The sequence below is a fragment of the Prunus persica genome, chromosome G1 (genome assembly GCF_000346465.2).
Source record: "Prunus persica cultivar Lovell chromosome G1, Prunus_persica_NCBIv2, whole genome shotgun sequence".
Lineage (NCBI taxonomy): Eukaryota > Viridiplantae > Streptophyta > Magnoliopsida > Rosales > Rosaceae > Prunus > Prunus persica.
The window spans coordinates 33,411,546-33,422,157 of NC_034009.1; the positions used below are offsets into that span (position 1 = coordinate 33,411,546).

The 10,612-nt window shown below is 35.8% G+C and overlaps 1 protein-coding gene across 4 annotated transcripts; it reads left to right on the top strand.

The window, feature by feature from the left end:
• Positions 1,055–8,431, top strand: LOC18791749 (kinesin-like protein KIN-6). 4 transcript variants are annotated; one of them, XM_020556091.1, is made up of 22 exons: positions 1,055–1,621; positions 1,805–2,004; positions 2,090–2,213; positions 2,295–2,389; positions 2,565–2,700; positions 2,794–2,859; positions 3,057–3,119; positions 3,492–3,542; positions 3,683–3,765; positions 3,858–3,972; positions 4,668–4,734; positions 4,848–5,002; positions 5,144–5,338; positions 5,417–5,470; positions 5,678–5,752; positions 5,856–5,955; positions 6,586–6,683; positions 6,939–7,051; positions 7,202–7,280; positions 7,480–7,748; positions 7,838–7,916; positions 7,985–8,431. In XM_020556091.1, the coding sequence occupies exons 1-22, from the start codon at positions 1,136–1,138 to the stop codon at positions 8,075–8,077; spliced, it is 2,796 nt and encodes a 931-aa protein (XP_020411680.1). In that variant the 5' UTR covers positions 1,055–1,135; the 3' UTR covers positions 8,078–8,431. The 4 variants fall into 4 exon arrangements, with proteins under 4 accessions (XP_020411680.1, XP_020411681.1, XP_020411682.1 ...); XM_020556092.1 differs by having other exon boundaries at positions 6,595–6,683; XM_020556093.1 differs by having other exon boundaries at positions 4,857–5,002.

Sequence of the window (10,612 nt, forward strand, 5' to 3'; positions counted from 1 at the left end):
GGTGGGTTGTAGTTTAGGGAGAATTTTGGGTATTAAAAAAATCAAATCAATATATTTGACTTTTTTTGAGGTTGAGAAATTCTAAGAATGCATTCATAATTCAGTCAAAAAAATCACTAGTCACAAATAACCAATACAAACTAGAGTTTAGAGTCAATACTTTCATTTTATAATATGTGCCTTTTGGTTTCATTAATATGTATTTGTTTTGTATTAAACCTTATTGGAAATTAGCATTTATCCATGCACTTGAGGTCCTAGGTTTGATTCCTTCCTTGAAAAATATCGCTTGTATAAAAAGAAACAAAGCGTATTAAAAATAAGTTAATGAAATTATGAACTAGCGTGATTTATATAATTTAATATATAATTTTATTTCTAGAAATACTATAGAAAATGGAAGTAAAAAAAAATATATCATTAGATTTTAAGATAATAACTTTAGCTAACTTACCCGTTGCAATAACAACCACGAGTTTGATGTTTTTTATTTATAAAGTTATTCAAAACAATAAGTTATTTTTAATCATACCATACAACATTGTAATTAGAGAATTGGTCGTTTCTTGTGAACCAATGAGCACAGAATTGTGCGAACTACACCTGATATTAAATGACTTTGTGATGTCAAATTTGTATGGTTGTAGGACTGAAATTGCCATATTGGCATTGTTCTATAATAATTTCACAATTGAATTGTTAGTGGCTTTACCATTCATGAAACAAGTGTTTTTTTTGGCTTCGATTTCATATGTTATTGCTCTTGCAATTATAGTTTATCTTTTCATGTCTTATTGTCGCAGGAAAGTGTTCTGTTACAAATGATTCATTAGATGAGGTGTTCTGCAATGCAAAGAAAAGACTGTAACTTTGGTCTGTACAGTCTAAATGGGTCAATGGTTATTTGTGGAAATAGGATTTGAAAAGAATAGGAAATGGATGAAGTTATTTATTTTTAATTTTAAAATCAAATTATTATTAAATAAAATTATAAAAAATCGAAAGTCGAAAATTGTAATTTGCTTTGCTTTTTTGAAGGGCTGTGTTCAATTTAAACACGCTCCATTTTAGCGCTAAAGTGCAAAGCAGAAGATAGGCGCACAGCAGAGACGAAGCAAGCACCGGCGCATCGAATATGGAGATCAACAGTCCACCACCGTGTCCAAACACGGTGACGATCCGGCGTAACCCACACCGGAGGGCTAGGCCTCCTCCAACGCCAGCCACGGCAGCTCCGGAAATGCCTTCCGCGGATGTGGCCAAAGTACGGTATTTTCCAACCGAGGAGATTCTCTCCATGGACATCGCTAAAGCAGACCCTGTGTCAGAGAACCTCAGAGTTTTTCTGAGGATTCGGCCACTTCTGCACGGTGGCGTTGGGGGAGATCGGAATTCAAAGCCGAGATTCAAAAACGTTTGGCCCCAAAACCCCGCAAAGAGGAAATCGGCGATTGGACGAGCGTTGCAGAGCAAGAAGAACAAAGATGCGGAGGTCTGTGTTAGGGTCAATAATCCACAGTCTGTGACGCTATCACCACCGCTAGCGTTGCAAGAGAGTAACCGGATAAAGACGGAGGTTTATGACGGCTTTTCCCACGTCTTCTCCCCTGATTCCTCTCAGGTCTTCTTTATTCCCTTTATAGACTTCAATTCTCCTTTATGTTTTGTTTGGTTACAGAGAAAGTGCTGTAAAACTCAATTGGAAGTTCTATTTCATTTTCGGTTGTTTTTCTTCTTCTTTCTATTATCACAATTTATCTATTTTTTTTGTTTCTTTTTGTCGAATTTGTGTTTTTGTTGATAGGAGGAGGTGTATGAGAAGATGGTAAGGCCATTGGTGGATGATTTTCTGAGGGGCAAAAGTGGGATGCTTGCTGCATTGGGGCCTAGTGGCTCTGGAAAGACTCATACGGTTTTTGGGTGCCCCAGGCAGCCCGGTATGGTGCCCCTTGCTCTTCAACACATTTTCAGGCAGACTCGAGGAAGTAATTCTGAGTCTATGAGGTATTAGGCAGTATCAAATCAATGAGAGATTCTAGTATGAATTATTACTCGATTTATTTTGTATGACATCTTCATTCTTTCACAGATCATTTTTCATATCAATTTTTGAGATAAGCTCTGAAAGGGGGAAAGGAGAGAGATTATTTGATTTATCTCCTAATGGAGGTGATTTATGCATGCAGCAATTAACACTAAAAGGCCTACAAGAGGTTGAGTACTCTTTTGAGTTTTTTTATATTATGTGGTTGGATATTAAAAATAACTAGCACCTACTCTATTTTTGTACACAGATAGCCATTTCTGATGCTAGACAGGCAGAGTCCATAATTGCTCAGGCAATGCTAAAGCGTGCAACTGGTATGACAAATGCAAATAGCCAATCAAGGTGTGGCAGTGCTTCAGCTTATAAAATTCTTTACATTAACTGGAGTTTCCATGTTATTAATGACTTTAAGTATTCTATATTTTGGCTATTTTTCTACATGGTTTCTTACATTTGATAATTAATTCTTTACAATCATACAAAGTATTATGGCAACTTTTTCTTTATATGCTTCTAGCCGGTCGCAGTGTATTATTAACATCCGTGGTGTTGCTGACAAGTCTAATGGAGAGGGTAATGATCAAGCAAGTGATGGTGTCCTTAGTATTGTTGACCTTGCTGGAGCTGAAAGAGAAAAAAGAACTGGGAATCAGGTTTCACTCATGTGACTGAATTATTCTCACTGAACTAGCTGTTTGGTTGATGGTGAAATTTATAGGTTTTCTTTTTCTTTTTTTAATTTTCAGGGAGTAAGATTGCTTGAAAGTAATTTCATCAACAACACATCAATGGTCTTTGGCTTGTGCTTGAGAGTATGTAGCCTTAAGTTTGTTTTCTATACCTCATTCTTCATGTGCACTTGATCATAACCAGTTTACCAGTTTGCTTGGATGATTATTGCCTTCTTATTTTTGATGACTTATAAGGCACTTATTGTTTTCCTAGCGCTCTCTATTTATAATCTGTGTGTGTCTATAGTCGTTTTCCCTTTCATTTTTTGTGGTTTTAGTCTTTATTGGAGCATCAGAAGAACCCTAAGAAGCCTTTGCAGAAGCACTTCCAGAACTCTTTGGTAATATTTTCCTTTACTGATTTACTCTTGTCACTAGTCCTTTACTTGGCTATAGCTTATTTATACATATACACATAAGTACATATCTGATATGGGCTACTGAGACACATTTCGCCATTGTGCATCTTAGTTGTCCATATCTGATCTAATGACCGAAACAAGTTTTTGTTAAGGACCTTATTTAAAGGCTTTGTTGGAGGCAACTATAAGTACATAGTTCTCTCTTAAGCATTTTGAATGGGATCTTGTTTGTAAGTTAGATCAGATATTCCAATTGGCACTGAAATATTGCTATCTTTGGAGGTCTTTTGATAACTCGAGTCCAGTTGCTTAGGATCAAATGTTATGAATGTGACTTTTATCTTTGGACAGTTGACCAAGTACCTGCGAGAGTATTTGGAAGGCAAGAAGAGGATGGCATTGGTATGCTGTCTTATTTAACTGGCTAAATAAGTTTGTTCATAAATTTTTGATGAGTAAGAATATTGAAAACAAGTGTTCATTTTTTTGTAGTTCTGCTGTGTTTCAAATTATCTCACATGCTTTAATTGTTAAATTTGCAGATATTAACAGTGAAATCAGGAGAAGAAGATTATCGTGATACATCTTACGTGCTAAGACAAGCCTCGCCTTATATGGAAATCAAGTAAATTCCCCCCCTCCCCAAACCCACAAGAAACTCATTATTTATATTTTTTTGGGTATCAGCTGTTACTGTTTTTTGTATTATGTATTCAGGTACAATAATGTTGAAGAACCATCAAATATCTCATACAACAAAAGGCATGTCCAAGCTTTGTCTAGAAGTGAGCGGCACAAGAGAATGAAAGTTACTGGATCCGATGCCTGCTTGGTATGCCTTTTTTGGTTAAATTATACTTTCACTTCTTAATATCATTTAATATTTACTTTGTGTCCCAATTTGATTGGTGGCTTTAGATGTTATTTTGACATTATGCTTCTTTGAAGGGTAAATGTAAAATCATTTCACTTTCATTTTTTCCCTGCAACTATGGCTTTCTTGAAACTTTGCTTGACTGCATCATTGTAAATAGAACACTAGATGCCTCTTGATTGAAATGATACCTTAAGGGGGTTAGAATTTATTTTTTGACTTGGTTTCTGGTCTGTATATGAATTTATGCGTGCACATGTTGAAGCTTAATTTTATGTTTTACATTGGGTTTTGAAAACAAATTATTTCAGCTTAGATTTGGTTTTGTAAATTGATTATTACATTTGGTTTTTTTGTTTATGAAATATTCTTTGCATCTATGCTTAAGCTTAATAGTTTGAATAAGAAATAACCACTATGACATCGATTATGGTTCCCAATTGTCTGTATTACAATTGAATGTATTTAAAGACAAGCCTAACCTGAATAAGATGTTAATTTTTGGTACTAACATTGATTGCTTTTTTCCTGGTCATCTATCCTACTGGATTTCGTATTGTGTACATTTTATTGACTAAGCTGAAACTTACTTAGAGTAATTTTATAAAGTATTTTGGCCCAAGTATACATTTTTCCTTTTGGTTTGATTTCAGATTGATGAAGGAAAAAGCATTGAAGCTGAAAATGGACTTTGTGAGGAAGGTTCTCTCAAAAGCAGTGGTAAGTTATATGGGTTTTATTCTTTTCTTTTCTCATTCCAACTGCTTGGATCCCTTATCTAATTTTCTTATTTTCTATTGAGAATATGTGACACGCATATATATTTTTTTAAGAGGAGCCAGGAATCTGCAAAGTGGACATGAGTGGTTGTGCACCTTCAAAATCAGGTTGTGCAGACTCTGGAGAAGGAGAGAGAAACCATCAGATAATGCAGAGTTTTGCTAAAGCTTTATGGAATGTTTTGAAGCAGTATAAAGAAAAACTCAAGGTAATCCAGAGTCTAAAGATTTTCGGAAGTGATTTGTTTCTTTTGATACATATTTCTGCAATTAATTAACTAGCTCAATCTACTCATCAATTTTGGCCAAAAAAAATCTACTCATCAACTCTGGTTATACTTTATAAGCAGGTGGCAGATAACGAAATCCAGCATCTCAGAGAAAGCCTTGTGACAGAAAGTACAAGATATATTGAGCTTAAAAAGGAGCTCAATGATATCAAGTCCTCCTGTGCATGTTCCCACAGAAAATCAGTTGAGGTCAGCGTAGTTGAATTGGATATGAATTTTCACGAGAGAGTACCACTGCAAATCAATGTTGAAGAGGTTTGACATATTTTTTCTTGCTCAACTGTCAATTTCCTCTTAGAGTTTGTGTACTTTTAAAACTTCTGTTCTATTCAGACTGCCTACTTAAGGGAATACACTCCAACAAAGGATCAAAATTTTATCTCTCAGGTGCAGATATTAAGCCCACAACTCCTTTTTTCCCTTCCTGATACAATGTTTGGCCTTGGGCATTTTCCAACATTTATTTCATTGTGAAAACCATGTTAAGTTCATTGTTTACCTTTTTAAGATGAAATGTTGAAAACCTGTGGACCTTCATTTCAAGCAAAATAAATTGCCTTTGGACTGAGTGGTATACCTTTCCTCATATATTAGGTGAAAGGTTTGGATGTTTGTGAGGTCGGTGCTTCATGTCTTGAACTTGAAAACCCAAATGAGCTGGATCATCAGGTACGAGTTATCAGGAAAGAAGATTTTGTTCTTAAAATCTACAGTAATTTATGTTTTAGATGAATTGGAATTTAACATAGCTGTTACCTGGTATATAAAGCAGACATGTGAGAGCCTTTCTGGCAGTGGAAATAGTGCTGAGGATTTGTGTGAGTCTAAATGTGTCAGAATGGAGGATAGTTATTCGAGTGCAAATGTAGCAGGTTAGATTTGAAGAGTTTAAGATTTTACCTTTGCATTTCATGTTGTAACTGTAGCTTGTTCTATGATTGGGATATAATCTGGACATTTGGGTACCTACAATTCTCAGATGCTGCTGGTCTTAGAGATACAGGAATATACATCATGTTGAATTGATCAAATTGGAGATTGTTCTGGGGTTCTATTTGTCACTTTGGACTGGAAATGATTTAGTGGTTGGTTAGAAATTAAACACTATATGGCTTTTAGTTTTTTTTTTTTTTTTTTTTCTTTTCATGGGCATTTGAATTGAAGCCTTTGGGGCAGCTAGCCCTTGGCCCGCTTTATTTAAATATTCTGCACAAAAAGTCATTATATTTTGAGTAGCTCCCTAGGCGATCGGGAATATCAAAATCCATTGGTTTTTTTGGGATGTAATGATGTACTTTCTGGCATTATCTGATTGTTAATAATCACTGTCATTCGTACCTTTTACATTGAAATGTTCTTAAGGGTCTTGTTTAGTGATAGTTTGTGGACTTTGACGACAAAACACATGAATCTCTCACAATCTTGATTTTTGGTCAATGTGATACACTTTTACCTACTAGGTATTATTTTACATGATTTCTAGCTTTTCTTTACAAGTTTAGGGCTTCCAGGTTTTATGGTGAACTCTTCCCAGTCACTGCATAGAAAGGATAGCTGTTCATCTGTTGAGCTGGACCACATGCTCAGTGGGGAGGATGAGGTTAGAGTCCTTGAACTATTTCATCTGTTGAGTTGAAATCGCACTTTTTCAAGCTTGTTCTTAGCAATGTGTTGTTGCTACTTCCAACCAATCGTCTTTTCCCGTTTTATAGAATATCATCTTGTGGTTTTTCAGAGTCCTTTCCAGCCATCAGTATATGGCTACAGTCTATTGATTCTTTTATCTCTTCTTTGCATATGACTCTTCTTCAATTAGTGTGACAACTTGCATGTGGTTCTTTCTCCTATTAACTAGGAATCACCGGAAGATGTTGTATTGACCGGTCAGTGCAATGCTGTTGACCTGCTAGATGGTGAGTGTAGACTTGATACTTGTTCCCAAGCTTTGCAGTCGGGGGAATCGGAAAGGTTAGTAGAGTAGCATATCATTTTAGATTTGTGGTTGCCTGCTTGCCTGCTTGCCTGGTATCATATGCTGAAGATTGATTTCCTTGAGAGGCTTGCATATCAAGCGTCTATTTTCCCTGAATTCTTGCCTGTATTTGTTGTTCTAATCAGGAGAGTTTCGCCTGGTTCGTCTCCATCACAAAGGGATTGCAGGGCTTTCGATGTTGAAGATGAGATAGAAAAGCCACGGGTAAAGTTCTTAGCATTCGCTTTTTACAAAAATATATATATCTTTTTATATAACTTGCACTTGGAAATTGATCTGAGTTCACTTGAATGCGGTGTGAGATTCCGAAACAACTTGCTAATTTATTCCGTTGTTGGAGAAAGCTCGAATGTAACAAATAGTTCTCTATCTCTCTCTCGATCATTTTTCCTGTTTCTTCTAGGAGTTATTGAATTTTACTACGACGTCGCCGCAAGAAGATCTTGTGTCAAGTAAGGGGTGCGAAATGATTGATATTCCTGACAGTGAACCAAGGGTTACAACAAGTGCTACAACAGCAGAGAAACCAAAAGGGTGCGAAGTGATTGATATTCCTGACAGTGAACCAAGGGTTACAAAAGCAGAGAAATCGAAAGAGTGCGAATTGATTGATATTCCTGACAGTGACCCGAGGGTTACAACAACTGCTACAAAAGCAGAAAAACCAAAAAGGTGCTTTCATCAACTGCCACGAATTTTTTCTGGTGTTATTTGCTAATGAAATGAATTATTCTGAATCCTTTTTGTGTTGTGATGACCAGGAGACTTTTGCCTGCATCATCCTTATTACTAAGGCATTTCAGTACTTTGGACATTGAGGATGACGATGAGAAGCCAAAGGTAAAAGTCTCTCTCTCTCTCTCTGGGCTTAATTCTTTAAGATTGCTTTAAACAAATTTGCTTTGCAGGGTGGGAAGAAGAAATCAGGTGTGGAAGAAAGAAAAATAACGCAGGGTAGCATCTCTCTTTTGCGTTTGCTCAAGAGCGATCTTCGTATCTAGTATTAGTACTAGCAGTAGTAGTGCATACATACACATAATTATGTATAATATACGTAGCTCCACACTTGGCGTTGCCACCTGGGATGGGCCTTTTTTGGTGTTTTGGGCCAACACACACCCATCGTCAAACTTATGTGAAGGTCCCGCGGGAAGAATGTACAAAACTTCTTATCACATAAACCTGTCAATGCCATTCCTACAAGTTGCAACTTACAACCCTTTTTTACCCGCTGATCCCATTGAAGGAGTCTTTTGATCGATGGGCCCACTTGTATGTTATGCGAGGTCAGCCTTTGAAAATCATTGATCAACTGAAATTGAAATGCTAATCATGCCATAAATTTTCAAGGTTTATGACTAATGAATGGGAAGTTTGACTTTAAACTTTTTTAGTCCTGGTTAAGTTATTATTATACTTACTTTTCCGCTAAATCATCCATCCTTCTGAGGTATTGTCATGAATAAGCTGATAAAAATATCTGATGCCCATATTCGTAATCTTCTCAAGCCCATTTAGCTTTCCACAAAATCATGTTACAAACTGAGTGGGCCAGTCACCAGTTGTCTCTCTATGTATGGGCTGCAGGGTTGGTCTGTCGTCCATCGACGTCATCCCCATTCCCCACTTCAATTTCGACCCATTTACGTCCCTCCTTCCTCTACCTAAAACAATATTTAAAATATTTAAAATACAAAAATAATGTATATAAAAACCCCTGCGTTGACTTGATTGTGTTATAGTCATGTTTTTTACATGTGTCAATTGGACTGCTAAAAAACCATGGTGTGCAAGTTTGAATGTGATGTGAGCTCATTTTTCTTCTTTAGGGTTCAGGCTCTCCCCAATGGTTTACAGCGTCTTTTCTGTGGGCGATATTTTAAATATGTTTGACCATCTCCTTATATATGTGATGCCATGATTTTTACCTGAGCATATACCATCACTCACAGGAAATCTATTATTAGATTCTCTCTTTAATTATTTACCCCTGGCAGGCGGACTACTCTAGCAACATGTTTTTTTGCCAGCAAATGGCAAAGAGAGATAACAAATTTGGCACTTCAATCATATTCTTCCTAAAAAAAGATAATTTAGGGTTTTGCGATGGGCTCATGCAATCATAATCTTAACAATAGAATGAATTTGATTTTTCTCTTTTATTTTTATTTTTATTTTTATTGCAATGTGGATAAGTTAAAAGTATGAATATTTTCAGATTAACTTCAATTAAAGAACAAAATATTTGTTCAATCTATGTAAACATCATTATTTGGTTTGTACCAAGAGTTGTTAAATTTTGTTTTATTATTTGTTGCTGCTTTTTTAGGCCTAAAATAATACATTGAGGGCTCGTTTGGTACGTCGGACTGTACTGATTAATTTTCGTCGGATAGTATTAATTTGTTCCGGAGAGTACTGACTATTTATCCATAATATTATAAGGCGTTTGGTGCTGTTCCGGATAAATAGTCTGACTAAGTTATACTGTGTTTGGTGATGTTCCGGATAACATCAGATCAGACTATTTTTAAAATAAAAAAAATTTCTTTGATAATTTTAATGGAAATTGAGATTCAAATTACACGAATTTTTTTTGGTAAGATTCATATGACAAGATTTGTTTTTCAATTGTTTTTGCCAATATTTTTTTTCTTCATATAACCCATTATCATAATTGTAGTATCTCATAAAAATTCCAACATACTCGCATAAGTTAATAAAAAAAGTACCAAATAATGTATAATTCAAAGTGATCACATACTAAGGTGATAAGAGCAAAGTGGAAAGTTGTTCATAAACCAAACTACATCAAAGAGTGAATCACAACTCCCTCGCCCCAAGTAAGAGAAGAACAAATGCTTTTCTCATAGCACCATCCAATGTCAAGAACGTTCTCTCATCACTTGCTTTCTCCAAAATTAGCCGTAGTGCCTTAATTTGGTCATTAATAGACAAGTCCATCTTTGCCAATTCAGCAGCAATGTCAGGTCTTGGTTCTGAGCATTTTACCAAACTATTAGTTATAGTTTTCAATTGGTCAATAGACTCAGAAATCATCTCACCAAATGCTTTAGCCATTTCCTTTTGAATATCAGTATCTACATTTCGTTTACGGTGTCGACTGCTTGAGCTAGCTGAGTTTTGTTGATTTGATATTGGCAAAGAGGCAGAATGATCTGGTTCAACCTCAACTTCCTCATCATCATCATTTACATCAATGTTGGTTTTTATAAAGAAAGCCACCTCTTACTTTTTTTTTTTTTTTTTGGTGTGGGTTAAAATCTGATCTCATTAAAGAAACCCAGAAAAAATAGATTACAAAGCAAGTCACAAAATCCGGGTAGAGGCACCTAGACCTCAAAACCAAGGCTAGAACCAAGCTTCTCACCCAGACCAGTTCAAAACTAAACAAAAACAAAATACATAAGATAACATAAAACAAGGAATTCGGACAGCACCACCCATAACCAATCAACAATGTCCCAAACGCAAGACCAAACCCACTATAGAAGAAATCGTAACCAAAGGTACCA

Bases quoted from the DNA above. Each gene is read 5' to 3' on its own strand.
- LOC18791749 (XM_020556091.1), top strand. From the start codon at position 1,136: ATGGAGATCAACAGTCCACCACCGTGTCCAAACACGGTGACGATCCGG. The intron at 3,543-3,682 runs GTATGCTGTCTT...TTAAATTTGCAG, and splicing joins GCAAGAAGAGGATGGCATTG to ATATTAACAGTGAAATCAGG. The intron at 7,917-7,984 runs GTAAAAGTCTCT...TTTGCTTTGCAG, and splicing joins ATGACGATGAGAAGCCAAAG to GGTGGGAAGAAGAAATCAGG.